The sequence below is a fragment of the Otolemur garnettii genome, unplaced genomic scaffold (assembly GCF_000181295.1).
Source record: "Otolemur garnettii isolate 467f Iridium unplaced genomic scaffold, OtoGar3 scaffold00050, whole genome shotgun sequence".
NCBI lineage: Eukaryota > Metazoa > Chordata > Mammalia > Primates > Galagidae > Otolemur > Otolemur garnettii.
Genome location: NW_003852445.1, coordinates 11,516,914 through 11,536,210, shown reverse-complemented (window position 1 = coordinate 11,536,210; position 19,297 = coordinate 11,516,914). Strand labels below are relative to the sequence as shown.

Genomic DNA, 19,297 nt, shown 5'->3' with positions numbered 1-19,297 from the left:
ATCCTTCCAAGGACTCAGGGAGCAGCAATGAAGTGGCTTGGTGAAGAGCTCAATGCCCACTGAAGTGCTGCCAAGGCATGAGATGTTCACTGATGAAGCTGCTGCCCCGTCCCTCTCCTCTAAAGCCTTGGTTGAGTCAGACACTGAACTCCTTTCCTGGGCACCTGAAAGTAGGCACAAAGTGTGTAGATGGTGGATGGTGCTCCTGCCAGGACTGCTCAGTGTATCTTCCAGTCAGGAGCTGCGTGGTGGGGGTAGTAGGGTGGGGAGTAGACTTTGTCCTCTCGGTCTGGACTCATCAGGCCAATGAGAGGCAACATGTTGTAAAGGATCTGATGCCAGCATTCCGGAATTCTCCCTAATCCTGGACCAGCCACTAATTTACTGTGCAATTTGCCACGTCACTTCCCCAATTTGAGCATTGGTGTCCTCCCTTGTTAACTTAAGGGTGGTGCTCTAATCTTAAACTCTTTTCTAGCACTTATATTTTCTTTATCTGCAAAATAATCATATGTATTTAGCTTACTGTGAGGATTAGAGAAGATTCATATAAATTTCCAAATCAACAAAACTATATTTGATGCAGAAAATGTGTCACCTTCGAAAATCCTGGGATCCTTCCCTTTGTGAAACAGGTAACCTAAATCCATTCTTTCTTAAATAGGGGCATAAAACGGCAGCAAGAGTCAGGCACCACCAACAGAATTTATTACCCAAAGCAGTTTGAGAGAGTCCAGACATAGGTCACGGGCCTTCTACAGTTACAAGAAAACCAGAACCTCTTTAAACACACCCTTCACCAGCCACTAACGTGAGGGATTAAAGTTACAGCCCAGGTTATATTATGGCTACTACATCCTCATTCTTGATTAACAATCTCAAAGTCACAGTGAGTATAATTTGGATCCAAATTTTACATAGAAAAAAAACCCCAGATTAAAATGAGACAAGTTCACAGATGTATGTATTATTCCAACAGACAGAAAGATATCAAGAGTCTTAACTGAGTATGAGAGGGAGAAGATTTTCTGTTTATAACTAAAATTAAGTCCCAGCTCAGTGGCTCACACCTATAATCCTAAGCACTCTGGGAGGCCAAGGTGGGTGGATTGCTTGAGCTCAGGAGTTCAAGACCAGCCTGAGCAAGAGGAGACCCCATCTCTAAAAAATAGCCCAGCCTTCTGGCAGGTGCCTATAGTTCCAGTTACTTGGGAGGCTGAGACAAAAGGATCGCTTGAGCCCAAAAGTTTGAGGTTGCTGTGAGCTATGACACCATGGGATTCTACTGAGGGCAACAAGAGGAAACTTTGTCTCAAAAAAAAAAAAAAGAAAAAAAAAAAGAAAGAAAGAAAGAAAAGAAAAGAAAAGAAAAAAAACTAGAATTAAATGGAACTATCTGATAATCATCAGAGAGTATGAGCCTAGGAGGGATGCTAATCCTGTGGGGTGGAGAAGCTTTATGAGCCCACCAAACCCTCCTGGGCTAGTCAGAGGCACTATTTAAGGCCTTCTCACAACTGTCCTTAGCCAGCAGCTTCCTGGTTGCCAAGTGATAAAGGAAGGTACCTAAGGGTAGGTGTGTGTGTGAGGGGGGTGTTGGGTGAGATGGTGGCCCTTCACTCAGCAAATGAAATAACACAATTCCCAGCAGTTGAAGAGGAAGCAATCTTTAACGAATGTTGGTAAGTCCCTTCATGATTGCCACATTTGGGGGATGCAAATTGGTTTGATCGCACATAAAATTTTGGTTTTTATTCATTTGATTGGTTTTAAAATTATCCTGGACCAAAGAAAATTAGTTCCTTTTCTTATCCTCCTTTTATTATAAAACCAAATAGCACTTATCTTTAGAATCACTGCACTCTAAACTAAAATTGCTGACAATCCCTCATCCCAGACCCCGAATGACAGATTTTCACAAAAATCAGTTTCTGGGTCACATAAGTCTTAACAAATTTATCTCTTCAGAACTCAGCCCCCATGCGCCTCCTGGCTAGCTGAGGTGGACCCTGGAGCCCAAGAGCTATAGTTCTTCCCTTACTCAAGGAAGGCACACCAGGAAAAAGGGGATTTCCCAGCACCTGCCTGCCAGACACTTGTTTAACTTTGCTCAGAATAAATAGGTCATTCAGGACACAAGTTCCCCAAAATGATCCGTACTTGTATCTTTGAGGAACAACAACTCCTCTGGGTAAGGCTTTCAGGTTTTTTTTGTTTGCTGTTTTGTGTTTTTCTTTTTGAGACAGTCTCAAACTGTTGCCCTGGGTAGAGTGCCGTGGTGTCATAGCTCACAACAACCTCCAACTCTTGGGCTCAAGCAATCCTCTTGCCTCAGTTTTTCTATTTTTTAGTATAGACCAGGTCTTGCTTTTGCTCATGTTGGTCTGGAACTTGTGAGATCAAGCAATCCACCCGCCTTGGCCTCCCAGAGTGCTAGGATTACAGGTGTGAACCACCGTGCTTGGTTTAAGGCTTTCTATTTTTAAAGAATAATTTTAATTATTCTCACCATTCAAAAGAAACTTCAGCATCAAAACCCACACCTACCCTGGCCCAGCCTTTTAGCCCTTCTCCAGTTGTAAGGCTAGAGGTACTGAGTGGGGGTGTGAGGGTGAATCCAATTAACATCAGAGAGTTTGGTCATTGGGGTCACACTTGAGCATAACTTTCAGGCCCAACCCCTTTTTGGATGTTTCAAAAGCTTCCAGAGCTTTCTCCAAAGGAAACCGATGGGTAACTAAGGGCTTTACATTTATAGACTTGGACGCAAGCATTGAAATCGCCATTGGCCACCTGTAAGAGATCACAAGTATTGCATTAGCCTTGAGGATGAAAAATCCGGGTCCCTGAAACTACCAAGCACAAGATCAGCTTTTTATAACCTATTTATAGTACTGTGATTCTGCAAAGTCAATTTTACAGACCAACAATGGAGGAAGGGACCTCATAGCTTGCAACTCAGGATATAGATCCTGCTTGTAATCGCCCCCATCCCTCACTTGGCCATATCTACTATGAAGCCTATAATTTCTTTGGCCTGAAGGCATGTTGTGGAGGCCACTGAGAAAAGGCAGACAAGCTGCAGGGAGGCAGCACAGGGTAATCTAGCCATACCCATTGGCAGCTCTGCTTGGCAGATTTTGCCGGAAAACTGGTGCTATGCTGAGAGCATGGTGATACAGACTCTAAAGGTGGGAGTAAGAGACGCTGCTAGGAGAGATGTCCCAGACAGAGGGCCCCAGCAGGGGGAGGATGGAGCTGCAGAACATGGGTGGGGTGAAGTAAAACCACTGGGCTCACCTAGGGGGCCCTCAGGCTCAGGAATGGGGGCCATAGGACTTGATTTTTCCCTCTAAAGGGAGAAAATGGAGACTAGGCTACTTAAGGAAATGGAAAAAAGAGAGGCCAAGTGATGAGCGGAAGACCCTTAATAACACCATCTTCAAACTCGCTCTCCCCCTCTATCCGGCCCTCTCTCTGTCTTTGTGTCTCTCTCATTCTTTAACTAGGAGTAAATGTTCTCTCTCTGGATCCCTATCATATCACAGGGCTGTCAGTGTGGCCAGGGAGTGACCTTCACGAATAAACAAGCAGAGACTTTTGGTCCCAAAGGCAGTGTGGGGCCTGCCCTGGTCTGGCTGGAGGCTCGCCACCTGGGCTCACCCACAACATACTCACGTGTTGCAGTATCGAAACACGCCCTTGATATCCACCTCCCGGATGGCTGCATGCAAAAGGGGTACAGTGGCCATCTCAGAGCCCATCCCCACAAGCACCAGGGTCCCACCGGAACGAGTAGCCTGAAGAGGTGGTCAAAACAAGCAACCCCCCCCCAAAAAATTTTAAAAATATAGTCATATTCAACTTTCCTTGCATTCAACCAATAAATATTTACTTACATGTAAAAAACAAAACAAAACAAAACAAAAAAGCAAACCCAAAAGATAAGAAAACCCAGACTTCCCACTCATAATAACATACTATTGTTACACAAATGCCTTCTAGTCACATCTGCTTGGTATCCAAAAATTCCAGAGAACAGGATTCTTGCTATAGCACTAAACTCTTCAACAGGTCAACCAAACTCACCAGAGCAGCAGAGTAAACATTATCTTCTTAAAGATTTGAAATAATACACTTGATCAATAGAGAACCAGGCCCAGTGGCAGCATCTTCCAAAGCTTTACAAATTCAGTACCAGTTACCATCTTCAGCCACTTCCACATCTCAGCATCTGTTCTTCCTCTGGACGCCCCTCTGCAAACCCCTAAGGAGCCACCCTCTTAGCTCACCAGTGGTGGAAAAACTATTGAGCATCATACAAATGGGGAGGGCTATTGGAATTCCATAGTTTAAAAATGAATTTTATGGGCAGGTTGGCAGTTAGAAATATTTTTGTTTTCAGCCAGGCATGGTGGCTCATGCCTATAATCCTACAGTGTAATCCTACACTCTGGGAGACCGAGGAGGGTGGATTGCTTGAGCTCAGGAGTTCAAGACCAGCCTGAGCAAGATTAATACTCTGTCTCTACTAAAAATAGAAAAGCTAGCCAGCATTGTGGCAGGTACCTGTAGTACCAACAACTGGGAGGCTGAGGCAAGAGGATTGCTTGAGCCCAAGAGTTTGAGGTTGTGGTGAGCTGTGACGCCAGGGTACTCTACCCAGGGCAAGAGTGAAACTCTGTCTTAAAAAAAAGAAAAAAAGAAATATTTTTGTTTCATCCCGATCATAATGGATTGTCTTCCTGGAATGTTTATCTGCCTTATCAGTTCCCTCCTTGGAGTGGGTCAGAGGTGGCAGTGAAATTTCTCCTGATAATTTCCACATAATTCCATGTAAATGTTGTGCCTGCTCTAGAGTGTTCTGGGATCACTGTGCTCGATGTTGTGAGAGACAGAAAAATGGATAGTTCATTCAGGCTAAGTTTTTATTATAGTTAGAAGCAGCACCGAGCACTTATTAAATCTAAGGGCCTTAGAAAAGTAAGAGCTAAATGGTGCAGCTACAAAAAGGCACCCATCACAGCCACCATCTCTGAGAAGAATAATACACCATGGGGTGAGCCCTGCAGTGCTGTGAGTAAGAGGAGGCAGAACTCAGGATTTGAGTAGTGTGGGGATGGCCCTGGCATTGAGCTGGGGTACCTAGAGTTCTAGGGAAACTGTTTCCCTATCAGCACTGCCTCTTGACCTGTGGAAGAGGAAGAACACCACCAACTGACCAACCCAAGCTGCCACATCAGAATGCTCAGGTCAAGGAATGCTCATTCTACTGGGCCATCATCCAGTGGGTGTGATCTCTGCACCAAGGAGATGACGACATAAGTTCTACCCCAAGGCATCTGTCACGTCTCCTCACAAACACTATCCAGTTATGACCTGGCAGGAGGGTGATGCCCAGATATGTCCATATTTGGTGCCACTGCTGACCTGTCCCTTGGTGGGCTGGAGCATTCTACGGCACCTGTCACGCATGACAGCTCCACTCCTCACGTCAGGAGAGACACTATTTCAGGCCCAGTGAGGCCCTTGGGTCACATTTACCTCCACGCCCACCTCAGGTAGCCTGGCAACCAGACACCCACTACCAACAGCAGGAAACGCCAACTATTCCAAAATCTTTAAAGGAAGGGCAGAAGAGGAAGGAAAACTTCATCCTTTAAGCACTTTAGCTTATGCAGCTCTCTGTGAAATGGAAGTCACTGACCTGCCTAACAACAACTTGAACAAAGTAGGTACACCTCGCTTGTTGCCACAGTCCTTAAAATGCCCAGCTCAGAACCTGGCACACAGCAGGCACCTATGAGATACCATGGGTAGATGTGTCATACACAGACCCACCATCCCTCTCTGAATTTTGGGTTCTCTTTGCTCTTTCCCACATGGTGGCCACTGTCTCTGACAGCAGGCAGAGGGCTGGCTGACTCCTGCTGAAACTCAGGACAGGGCCAAAGCGTCACCTGTTCCCCCACCTCACTACTTCCTCAGCCCCTGGTGTCACTGGGCACCTTGATAGGAGGAAGACAGGCAGGTTGGCTGGGTGCCAGGCTTGAGGGTGTGCCACGCAACTTGAGGGCCAGTGTGCCCAGCTGGCCTCAGGTGCTGCGGACTGTCCTTGCCTGTGAGCCAGTTGTGACTCAGAAGGAAGGAGGAAGCCTGTGCTGCTGCGTGATGCTGTCTGGGAGGCAGGGGTGGGAGTCCCCTGTAGTGATAGCTGCCTGCTACCTTCCCTGCCCAGCCCTTCCCACCCTTGCACAGTTGTGGTTTGGGTACACCTCCTAAGCAGCAGGATAGCTGGAGAAGCTCAGGCCCTGGGCCAGGCAGGGCTAGGCTTGAACCTAACTCCACTTACTGCGGTTTGCTCAAGGCAGAGGCAAAGTCATGGTGACTTACCTGAAGCAAACCACAAATGATAACTGATTTTCAGGGCTATTGTGCAGATTAGGTATCATATTTGCAAAGTGCTCAGCAAAGCCCCTGGCGTGTAGTACGACTCAGAGCCTAGAAATTATCCTTTTTCCCTTCCTTTCTCCATACTTTAATCTGTTAGTGCCACTCCCTGTTCCCATCCCCAACTCTCCGACAACTTCCCAGAAATTGCTGGTGGGCGGTTGAGGGGAAATTCAGGCGCTGGCAGCTTATCTAATCCTAGCTATGGGAGAGAGCAGGGCAGTAGCCAAGAGTGACCTTGAAAAATCACCTCACTTTTGTGACTAACTAGCTTTCGCTTCATATAATGACTCAAAGAGTGCAGTTTTCCTCAATAAAACAAGAAGGGATTTCCCACATTCAAAGAAGGCATGGTTCTCTGTTCTTTCTGCTTATCATCTTAACAAAAGTGATAACTACACTTTTATGATCACAGATATGATTATGAAAGCAACTGCATCCCAAAGGCACACCTTTGGGTCACTTAGCATTTTTCAAGGACCACATATATTTGTTACCCTGTTTGAACCTCCAGATGATATAATAAGGATGTAAGGCACACAAGAAATAAGAAAACAGAGATGCTAAGAGAAGAACTGAGTTAATTCTGCTTGGTCACAGGATGCCTTACTTCTTCCCTGTCCACTCTCCGGCTCTGGCTCCCCCATGCTGCCCTTGTCCTACTCACATAGATGCCCGTCTGGATGGAGGCCTCCGCCCCGGTGCATTCAATGGTGACTTCCGGCTTGCACCCCAACAGACCTTCCACTTTGCTGGCAGTGTCCTGAGGGTTCTCCTTGGAGACCTGGAGGACTAAATCAGCCCCCACTTCCTTGGCTTTGGCCAACCGAGAAGCAGACAGATCTAAAGGTGAAAAAAATTTTCCTTTGAACCAAGAAACTGATGACCAATCCGCAATAAAGCTCTGGTGCCATGAGTGGTGTCATTGAGCCGAACACTCATATTCTTACACTCTCACATACTGCCACACGTACTGCACAGCTACACCAACACATGCACACACAGAGATAACGAGTCCTCACGCAAAACATGCACATCCTCCCACATCCCCACAAACCACACAACACTGCTCACCCCACTTGTTCTCACAGGTAACTCCTTGCACGCACATGCTCACACTGCTCTCACATCTCCCACCCATACCACACAACACCTCACACAAAGATACCCCCTGACATGCATATTACACACACCACCACCTCCCCAACACACACAAACACACCAGGGATGAGCCTCCTCTTAGGACCAGGGGGTAGTTTGGGCTGCTGAGGACCACCCACAATGAGCCACTGTGGCCTCTTTTCCACAGCAGTCAGCCCTGCCCTTCTCAAGAGAGCCTCATCCTGAGCCTTGAGTTAGTCAGCCCCTGAGTGGCCTTTTCAACCCCAGGACCCAGGGTGAAGGAGAAATTGCCCCTTTAGAAACCTAGGACCTCATGGCCCTGACCCAAACTGTAGGTCCTGTTGCTTCCCCCTCAAGGAGATTTACAATGAAGAAAACCTTACCAGTCACCACTACTTGAGCTGCTCCCATTGCTTTGGCCACAAGCAAATTGACCAGCCCTATTGGCCCTAAAGAAAGAAGAAAATGGGACATGTTTGTGAAATCTGAATCATCTGCTCTCCCCCTTGTCCGGGTCGTATCTTTTGTATGTCTCTAGCATCTATCCCAGTACCCAGAAGAAAAAGACCTTAGCAAGTGCTCACAGAATGCAGAACAGAATGAATGTGTGAGGAATCATTCTCTCCCCAAACATGCTCCTAGTGCCAGCTTGTGTTTAAACCTCTCAAACTTAAGAACTAGAAAATTTCTACTTGGAGAATAATCTCAAAGAACCAGAGGATTCAAGAAAATATATACTTATTCAGAGAATAAGAAGTCTCAGAGCCAGGCCACATTTTCCTGTTTTCTCTTTGAATCCCACCTTTCTGAGAACCTGTCACACCTCCCCAGGGAGAGACATACTTTCTAGGTGTCCAGTGAGGATCGCCCTGGAGGGTGCCGTGAAGTGAGCTGGCTCCTTGGGTTGATCCAGCTGCCTGGGCAGCTTCAGGATCCCCAGGTGTCCAAGAATTAGCCTGAAACCATCTGCTTCCCCACAATGTCCATGTGCTAGATGACGCTATGGTTTTAATATGAAAACCAGAACACATTTGGGGATTTGCTTTTTGTACACACCCCTTGAAAACAATTTTGTAAGTTCTCCCAGAACACAAAACACTGGAAAATAATGCTTGAAATGTCCAAAACAGGGTGATTAGTTAAAAAAAAAAAAAAAACTACATTGGGCCTCAGCACCTGTGGCTCAAGTGGTAAGGCGCCAGCCACATACACCTAAGGTGGTGGGTTCGAATCCAGCCTGGGCCTGCCAAAACAACAATGACAGCTACAACCAAAAAATAGCTAGGCGTTGTGGTAGGCACCTGTGGTCCCAGCTACTTGGGAGGCTAAGGCAGGAGACTCTCTTGAGCCCAGGAGTTGGAGGTTGCTGTGAGCTGTGGTGCCATAGCACTCTACCCAGGGGGATAGCTTGAGGCTCTGTCTCAAAAAAAAAAAACAACTACATTGGAATACTACACAGTTATTAAAAATTATGCCATTACTCTGTGATCTTCCTGTCTCAGCCTCCCAAGTAGCTGGGACTATAGGCACATGCCACCACACCTGGCTAATTTTTCTATTCTTCACAGAGATGGGGTCTCACTACGTTGCCCAGGTTGGTCTCAAACCGCCGAACAAGCAATACTTCTGCCTCTGCCTCCCAAAATGTTGGGATTACGCGTGTAAGCCACTGCGCCTGGCTCTAAACCAAAATACTGACAGTAGTTCCCTCAGGCTAATGGTGATATGTGTGTATGTGTGTACATGCTTGCATATGTATGGTAGGTATGATTTTTTAAATAGTTTCCTTTTCTATGGGAAAAAGGCACTATGTATGCATTTGGGTTTTTTTTGAGACAGAGCCTCAAGCTGTCACCCTGGGTAGAGTGCCATGGCATCACAGCTCACAGCAACCTCCAACTCCTGGGCTCAAGCAATTCTCCTGCCTTAGCCTCCCAAGTAGCCGGGAGCATAGGCACCCACCACAACGCCCAGCAATTTTTTTTTTTTGGTTGCAGCCGTCATTGTTGTTTGGCGGGCCAGGCTGGATTCGAACCCGCCAGCTCAGGTGTATGTGGCTGGAGTCCCAGCTGCTTGAGCCACAGGTGCTGAGCCTATGTGTTCATTTTTTAAGACTGACACTCGAGTCTTGTAGTCTACTCACTCAATGAGGCAAGTCTGCTCCACATCCTACACCCTTCTTAGGAAGCCTTGTAATTACTTACTTGACAAAGAAAATCATTTACAGGGGACTATAAAGGACACCAGATCACACCCACAGGGGGTGTGAGTATACTGTCTGGGTCACCAGCAGTTAGAAGCCGAGAATGATTCTGTCTAAGGCCATGAGGATCTGCTCCAGGTGGCTGGAAACAGGTAGAGATGGCAGCTCTCTACACCCCTGTTGCAGGCAGAGGGACAGCTCATGGACTGTGCACTTCCCTTGCTCAGGAAAGGAGCGAGGTCTACCTCATGCATGGATGGGACTAGGCCATTCACTTCTCTGGTATGATATTAAACATCAAAGCTCCCAAAGTTTTCCTTCTCTTTATTATCAAAAATATTTCCCTAGTTTCCTGTCAAGGGTTAACAAATAATCACAAGACTCATTCTTTAAAAGAACAAATGTGTTATGTTGCCCAGAAAATGTATTATCAGCCACTATCATATCTGCAGATATTTGTTTATTTAGCTGAGTGCTGGCTACTAAGGGAACAGGACATTGTAATCCTCCCCTCCCCAGGAGGATTCTAGAACCAATCCTAGCCCTTGGAAGGGGAATGTGCTGGGCAGAGGGGTCCCCATATTCCCAGTCAAAGACTCCATAGCCAGGAGTCTGTTTCTTACCAGCTCCACACACAAGGACCTTGTTCCCCAGAGTGACTCCACCTCGCTTGCAGGCATGGATTCCCACAGACAGTGGCTCAATCAGGGCCCCTTCCTCATAGGTGACATTGTCAGGAAGCCTGAGAGTCATTCAATACACATGATTAGATCCTCTGAGTTAATGTAATACAATAGTGTCACATTGCACATCCAAGGTTACTACTTTGTATAACAAATTGAGCATTTATGTGTGGGGCAATGTGGTAGGCAATTTACATACATTCACTCTTTTAAATCCTTAGAACAGTTTTATCGTAGGTGCTATCATTCCCATTCTACAGATGAAGAGACTAAAGCTCAGTGAATTAAATTACTTGATGCAAATGTTCAAAGCTAGTGAGGGGCCCAAAGGGTTCGAAGTAGAAGCCAAATATGTCATATTCCAGAATTCATGTCACACTGTCCCCCTCTGAAAACAGCTTTCTTTGGAAAAATCGCTTCAGTGAACGTAAACACATTATGTTTCCTTGAATGTGCTATCCAAGCTAAAGTATGGTGGTTGTCATTAATAAATGAAAAGTCCATTTAACATGGAGTTAACATAGCCACATTCCAGCATCTCATCTGCTCCTCAGTCCTCAAACTTACAGCCTTTCTTGTTTCCCTTAGGCAAACAATCGCAACTATCAGCAGCTTTGCACAGGGCGATTTAGCAGCAGGCACCCTCTGTGTATCGTCCCCATATTATACATTCCAGAAGAACACACCTGATGACGATGGCTGCCTAGCTGTCCCAGCACTGGTTAAGATGGGGAGAGGGCCCATTCCATATAGCTGATGAAGTGTGGTGTCACCTTCACCACTGGGTTCTAGGTTTTCGCTTCCACTGGCTTCTCGACCCTACCAACAATCCCACTGGTGATGACAGCAAACATCTGCATATCCCTTTACAGATTAGAGAACATTCTCGTCTTTTATCTCATTAACTCCTTACGACCCTGTTGGGCAGGAAGGGCAGGCTTTATTTTTAACTAATATTACAGAAGAGAAAACTGCAGCCCAATGACATTAGGAGCTCTGTGGAGGTTATGAAGCTAAGGAGCAGGAAAGCAGGACTTGAATCCACGTCTCCTGATTCCACCTCCTCTGCCCACATCAGCTGCTTCTTGGTACAGGCAGATCTGTGTAGCTAATATCTAGTTCCTGCTAGTTCCTCATTGCCTGGTGTTTCCCTGGTGGCCCCCCAACCTCCATACTCAGAGACGTGGAAACCCTCAAGTTCTAAAGAGCAATAAAGGTGGGAACCAACCCATGTGCTCATCTCCATAATCCTTTTGCCACTGTTTCCAATGTTTAACAGTAAAACTCACAGGGTCCTCCTGTCACTGTCCCCCACCCTAGCTAAAATAACTCCTAAGGCCTTCAGTGGCCTGGTGGTCACTACCTTATTCTCCCTTAAACTCTGCTTCTCTCTCATCACTTCCTCCTCTCTAATTCACAACCCTTCTACTCACCCTGCAGGCATCAGTTCTACATAAGGGAAAAAGCTTAAAATGAAATTATGAAGATTCCCAAACTCTCTCCAGGGCCCCTGCCACAAGCTGCCAGACACTTCCGCCCCTCTATATCAGGCCTCCCGAGGAGCCTCTGATGGCTCTCAGTTAAGGGCAGCTTTTGAATTGCACCAAGGAGAGGTAGGATTGAGCAAGGTGACAGAGAATGGGCTTTTTTCTTTTCCTTTTCTTTCTTTTTTTTTTTTTTTTTTGAGGCAGAGTTTCAAGCTGTTGCCTTGGGTAGAGTGCTTTGGGTCACAGCTCATAGCATCTTCAAACTCCTGGGCTCAAGCGATTCTCTTGCCCTAGCCTCCCAAGTAGCTGGGACGACAGATGCCTGGCACAACACCCAGCTACTTGTTGTTGTCATTGTTGTTTTAGCTGGCCAAGGCTGGGTTCAAACTCGCTGGCCTCGCTGTATGTGGCCAACGCCCTACCCACTGAGCAATGGGTGCCGCCCAAGAGTGTTGTTATCTGGGAGAGTATTCTCTCAAGTCAGCAGATGCTGCCTCATCCTCCCTGTACCCAACCATGTGGGAAAGCCACCCAGCAAGGAGGCGGGAATGGGGATGAGGAGTACTGAGGTCTCTCTGCCACTGATCTTAGCAGTCACTGGGTTCTCCCTCCCCAAACTTGACCAGTAGGAGAGGACTCTAAGTGTCCTCTCAGCCCTAACCTTCCATGACTTTATAAACAGCAGGGAAGACAAGGCAACTTGGTGGTTTTTACAGTAGTGTTCAGGGAACAGGCAAAAGGAAGTAAAGGATGCTCAAGAAGCCAAGGGGGAAGCAGAAAGAAAGAAAATAGGTAAGGCCGGACGCAGTGGCTCATGCCTATAAGCTCAGTGTTCTGGGAGGCAGAGTCCAGTCAGGAGGATGACTTGAGGCCAATTCAAGGTTACAGTAGGCTATGATGATGCCATTGCACTTCAGTCTGAGTGAGAGAGTGAGACCCTGTCTCTTAAAAAGAGAAGAAAGAAAGAACAGGATTGGTAGGTAGGAAAACAAGGAGGCTGCGTAGGAATCCTTAGAATGAGATCAGAGAGGAGGGCTTGGGTTCCGGGCTGGCCAGGGACATGGGCAGAAAATAACCTGGTGAGGAGAGGAGGGAGGGTTGCACAGCCCCCAGTCCCTCCTTGGTCGCCATCATCCTTCCCACTATTATTGCCAACCAGAATATCCACCCTCCACTCCTGACCCTACCACTGTTCCTGCAAACTGCCAGCACAAGGATCCTTTTCAAGCATAATCCTCCCGTACCCACCCAGATCATAAGACCATGGCTATGACAGAGCATGGTACCATTTATTAAGCACCTACTATATGCTAGACCTCATGCTGGCTACTTACTATGTCTTTTTTTTTTTTTTTTGAGACAGAGTCTCACTAGGTTGCCCTCCGTAGAGTGCCATGGTGTTATAGCTCACAGCAACCTCAAACTCTTAGGCTTAAGCGATTCTCTTGCTCCCAGGTAGCTGGGAGTACAGGTGCCTGCCACAAGGCCCAGATATTTTGTGTTGTTGTTGTTGTTGGAGTTGTCATTGGTTAGCAGGCTGGTTTCTAAGCCGCCAGCCTCAGCTGGCACTGTAACCACTGTGCTACAGACTCTGAGGCTTAATATGCCTTCTTCATTGAATTTTATCAATAATTGTGTGAGGGAGGTGTTGTTATTACCTCTATTTCACAGGAAAGGACATTAAGGTTACAAAATTTAAGTAACTTGCACAAGGTCACATAGTTGTAAATGGCAGAGACCAGTGGTTTCTTGGGCTTTACCATGATGCTCTTCTGCCTTCTGTGAAGATGCTGTTTGGTGACTTGACTAGGAAAGGGCCAGAAAAAGATGGGCTGATTCAGGAACCACTTGCTGAAAGGTAGACTCTGCCCACATAACCTGCTTTCTTTTAGAGCAAGTTCAAGTGTTCACTTAAACACTTCACAAGGTCTCTGGCCTGTGACTCCTCTCAAGGCTTCCAGTGGGCACTAGGAAAACTCAGATCTATCAGACTGCTCCTGTGACTGGCACTTGGCCTCTATCAGGCAAGCCCCACTGTGGCTGACAGTCGCCATCAGTGCCAGACTGGGGTGGGAAGAAAGCACACCTGGGTCTGGTAAGAGGGAGCACAGCACATCAGCACTCCAGAGCTCCACAGCTGAGCCCACACAGATGGTGCGGCACTTTGCTCCTTCCAGACACAACTTCACCCCAAAACTGTTTCAAGGAGAGAGTGAGAAGGGTAAGAGAGTGGGCACAGGGCAGGAGATTAAGAATCAGACAGAACCCAGTTTGACTCCTGGTTGCTCTCTGTGCCTGAGTCAACTGGCCTCCTTCTGCCTCCGTTAACCCTTTCAGAAAACTGCAGGAATGGTGCCTACCTCACCATTATTTTGTGAAGGTTAAATAAGATAAGACGGGCAAAGCACTGCTTAGCATAAGGGCAGGCATGTGGTAATAATCATTACGACTTTACCTGCATTGCCTTATTTAATAGTCTGGTAGTTACATGAAAAGGAAGCAGAGGAAGGTTAGATCATATCCCCCAAGTCACTAGTTAGGAGCGATGGATTCAGGGTCCCAGAGCTCACATCCTGGCACCATACTGTGCCTCTCAGTAATCCACAGTCTTGCTATCACCATGTGTTATCACTGTTGAGGACATTGTTGTTGTCAATTCCCTCTCTGGTGGCTGCAGTGGAAACCAACAATGGAGGGTGAACCATGGTGATGTCTCTCCAGGATGACTGGAAAGAGTAACTTCAGCAACAATTTTTTATTATTGCTCTAGGTGAGGGAAAGTTGGACTGAAAGACCAAAATCAATTCCTGTGAGTCAGTATTATTCCTATCCCTTATCCCTCCATCAATGCCTCCAAGAAGGACCACCTGCTGAGGGGATGCTTTGAGTTTGGAATTATGAGCTAAAAAGACTAATGAAATCACCATGGGAAACTATAAGAAAGTTCATCAACAAATGGAGGGAAAGAGGTGGCCCAGCTGGGCCATGGGCACTGACTTGTAGCAGAAGTCTGCGTTGTGCTTGTAGAACCGGCAGAGATTTCCATCATCAGGAGGGGTGGCACAGAAGAAGACGGATGGCGAGAGGTTGTACCGGCCAATCTTGGAGAATTCGTCGTTTTTTCGGGGAACCCCAGGCTCAATGGCCACACGATCACCTGGGGAGGAAACCAAGATGCTATCTATGTCTGAGGGTGGGAGCAGAGCCTGCTAACTCCTTCCCCGCTTCTGGTTCTCTATTTTCTAACCTTTAGAAACAAGAGTAGAGGTGAAGACACTGTGAGGGCATTGACACTCATGGCATGAGTAAGGCCATGTGGCAGATGGGAGAATCTAGTGGCTAGAGTCTAGCCCAACAAGCTCCCTCCTTCTTAGAGGGACTTGGTGCCCCAGGCAAGCAAGGAAGCCCTGGAGCCTCACAGAACAATGGTCCAGGGGAAAAGGACCAACCCACTTCCTCATAGTCAGCTTTGCTCTGCCCTTTGTCCAACTGAGCAACAAGACAGCCCACCCCTCCAGGTCCACAGCCACTTCCCAGCTTGGGAAACACAGAACCAGTTCCATCTCAAGGGCAAGCCAGGAGGTTTAACTGTGCACTCTCTTCTGTACTGCTACTAGGGCCCTCCTGCACCTGAGGGTATAATAGTAACTCATTTTATTGTATTTATCATTATGATAATTATTTGAACTGATGTTATTGTAGAGGAAATTCAAACTTTAAGACAGAGAGCCAGACTATTTCTAAACTGGGAATATTCCGTGCCTTAGACTTATTGATTTCTATGTTTCAATTGAACACTAAGAAATGCTCAATGAGGGCGGCGCCTGTGGCTCAGTGGGTAGGGTGCTGACCCCATATACCAAGGGTGGCGGGTTAGAACCCAGTCTCAGCCAAACTGCAACAAAAAATAGCCGGGCGTTGTGGCAGACACCTATAGTCCCAGCTATTCGAGAGGCAAGAGAATCACCTAAGCCCAGGAGTTGGAAGTTGCTGTGAGCTGTGACGCCACGGTACTCTACCAAGGGCAACAAAATGAGACTGTCTCTAAAAAAAAAAAAGAAGGAAAAGAAAAGAAATACTCAATGGGTAGTTTTCTTCTTTCTACTTTAGTTGATTAGAACTTTAAGATGTTAACATGTAACACACTTGAAGCAAAAATTTTGTATTCTAAAAAAAAGTACATACAGAAATCCTCTGACTCCCTCTACTTTATCTTCTGCCTAATGAACTTTCAGCAAATTATACCCATACTGGGGGTGAGAGACCTGTGACCTTAAGGCCACATGTGACCTTTTAGGTCCTGAAGGCTGCTGTCTGAATCTAAATTTTACAGAACAAATCCTTTTTTTTTAAAAAAAATATATTTTTATTCACCTTTTATATTTTTATTTTATTTTTTAAATGAATGTATTTAAAATACCAAAGAAAAAAATTAAGTTTCAACAAGATAATGCTCCCAGATTGACCAGCACAATTAGCACATTAGTAAGCTTTAAGAGCTGTTATGTTCATGATTTACCATATTTTGCTGTGTATAATGCACACCTTTTGCCCAAATTTTTAAGGAAAAAATAAGCATGCACATTAAACAAGGGTAGTAATGGCTCAGGGAATGGGGAACCCAGTGGGCCTCCTGAGACCACCATGCCCTCCCACCTGGCACATGGAGTCTCAGTCCAAAAGGATCTAGAATCCAGTGTGAGCAGACTAGAGGAGGCTCTGCTGAGTGCCATGATGAGCTGGGCGGCAGCAGGGCTGGTGAGGAGGGCCATGTCCATGTGGGGTGAGGGACAAGGCCCAAAGCCTGGTTGTGTGGAGGGGACTGGGAGCCCCACGCAGGCCCCAGGGTCCTGCTTGGCTGCTGTAGGTCAAGCAGCCTCAGAACCTCCCACCCTACCAGCCATGCATGTGGCCATCTCAGCTGTGGCCCCCAACATGGTGGGGAGAGAAGAGCTCCCCAGGGAGAAGGGGCAGCTTTCACAGAGCAGACAGCTACGGGAGGGGGGGGTGCCATCTACATGTTTATCAGAGGAGCATTAGTCCTCCCCAGATATGCCTCCCTGCTGAGAGTTAGCCACTTTCTTGAGGGGTATTTTCCTGAAAGTTTGGGCCAAAAACATGGTGTGCATTATACATGGCAAAATACGATAGTTTTAACTTCCCCCACTTGACTGGTGCTACTACTGCAGGAGGGTGGCTGGTGAGAGTTTATGGAGGTCAAGTACACTAATCTGTTATCAGCTTTTGACAGCAGTGTACTGTGTTTCTGTTTGAAGTGGAATTTGTGAATAGTTGCACAGCTTGGCAGTATTTTTTAATTGCCTGCTTAACAGTCCATTACCTCAAAGAAGAGAATGCTGAAGGAAAATAGATTTTTTTTTGAGACAGAGTATCATTTTATCACCCTCAGTAGAGCGCTGTGGCATCACAGCTCACAGCAACCTCCAATTCCTAGGCTTAGGCGATTCTCTTGCCTCAGCCTCCCAAGTACCTGGGACTACAGGTGCCCACTACAACACCCGGCTATTTTTTTTTGGTTTGCAGTTTGGTCGGGGCCAGGTTTGAACCCTCTACCCTCGGTATATGGGGCCAGCACCTACCCACTGAGCCACAGGCGCTGCCGGAAAATAGATTTTGTAAGGAGGATTGGGAGCTGCTATACTATCTTGTTTCTGTTAAAGATGAGATGATTTGCTTGCTTTTGATGCTGTAATATCAACATTAAAGAAATGTAATGCTCATCAGCATTATTAACACTCATAAGGATCATAAATATTTTAAACTGGAGGGAAAGGCATGAAAGGTTGTATTGAATTAAAAGATGAAAAGAAAAAGCAAAGATAATTCTTATAAGCAGCAATAATACCTGGAAATAATGCCACAAAAGCAACTATAAAGCAGCTAATATACTGGAGAAAAAAGGGAAGCCATTCAGTAATGTGGAAATTATGAAAGAATGCGTTGCTGAAATTGTAGGCTGTTTAGACCCTAATAACATTTCAAAGTACAAACAACTGCCTCTTTCAAGGAAAACCAATAACTGATCAACAGCATGAACTAGCCTTTAACTTAACAGAACAACTTCATGCCAATACTTCAAAAGGAAAACATATATTATTCGCTTTGGGTGAATCAACTAATGCTACTGACTTGGCACAGGTTTTATACTTCATTTGGGTCATAACAGAAGATTTTCTTTGCTACAAAGAGTTACTTGCTTTGGGCACTCTTGCAAACAGAATATGGGTAATAGATTATTTTCAATAACTTTCAAGATAAACATCATGAAGTTGGACAGAATTTGGCAAATCTAGTGAATGTATGTACAGACAGTGTACCTTCAATGACAGGAAAACATGAAAGGTTCATTACACAGATTTTTAAAAAGTATCAATGGATACAGATGGCGTTATTTCTTTTCATTCCATCTTGCATCTACAAAATCTGTGGGAAGGCTACCATTTTAAGTGACACTTTGCAACAAGTTATCAGTATCATTAACTGTACTCATGCAAATGCAATAGGGCATCAGGACATACTAAAGTTGAAAGCGAGGTATTCGGCAAGGATTTGCCATATCATTCTAAAATGCATTGGCTATCCCAGGGACAGGCGTTAGCCAAAATTTTGTCTCTAAAAAAAATTATCTCTGTGAGAACAAACAATTATTATTATCATTATTTTAGAGACAGTGTCTCAGTTTGTCACCCTCAGTAGAGTGCCGTGGCATCACAACTCACACCAACCTCTAACTCTTGGGCTTAGGGGATTCTCTTGCCTCAGTCTCCCAAGTAGCTGGGACTACAGGCACCTGCCACAATGCCCGGCTATTTTTTTTTGTAGCAGTTTAAGTCAGGGCTGGGTTCAAACCCGCCACCCTCGGTATATGGGGCTGGTGCCCTACTCACTAAGCCACAGGTGCCGCCCCAGACAGTTAAATTTTATGAAGAATAGAATCAGCAATGTGATTATTGAAATATTTCCATAGAAACGCAGCTTTTCTGTGTGAGATCATATCAAATCATAATGACTCCAGTATTTCTTTGTAGTTGTCATTGTTTTAGCAGGCTCAGGCCAGGTTCGAACTCAGCAGCCCCGGTATGTGTGGCCACTACATCTATATATGACATGTGGCAAAAATCTAAGCATTTTGAAAAAAGCCATCTTTTCCCCCAAACATTACATCTTCAGAAGCAAAAAAATTTTTTTTCTTTCTTTTTTTTTTTTTTTTAAGAGACAGAGTCTCACTTTATCACCCTCAGTAGAGTGCCATGGCATCACACAGCTCACAGCAACCTCCAACTCCTGGGCTTAGGCGATTCTCTTGCCTTAGCCTCCCGAGTAGCTGGGAC

At 45.9% G+C, this 19,297-nt stretch overlaps 1 protein-coding gene across 1 annotated transcript in view; it reads right to left on the bottom strand.

Annotated features, from left to right (window-relative positions):
• Positions 1–2,477: 2,477 nt before the first annotated feature.
• The window catches only part of SORD (sorbitol dehydrogenase), a 40,036-nt gene continuing 23,216 nt past the window's right edge, over positions 2,478–19,297 (bottom strand). Inside the window, exons 3-8 of the mRNA XM_023514260.1 lie at positions 14,943–15,102; positions 10,399–10,517; positions 7,956–8,021; positions 7,118–7,293; positions 3,679–3,800; positions 2,478–2,793 (exon numbers count right to left, since the gene is read on the bottom strand). Of these exons, the coding sequence (XP_023370028.1) occupies positions 2,628–2,793; positions 3,679–3,800; positions 7,118–7,293; positions 7,956–8,021; positions 10,399–10,517; positions 14,943–15,102 (809 nt within the window). The 3' untranslated portion in view covers positions 2,478–2,627. The remainder of the gene's footprint in view (positions 2,794–3,678; positions 3,801–7,117; positions 7,294–7,955; positions 8,022–10,398; positions 10,518–14,942; positions 15,103–19,297) is intronic.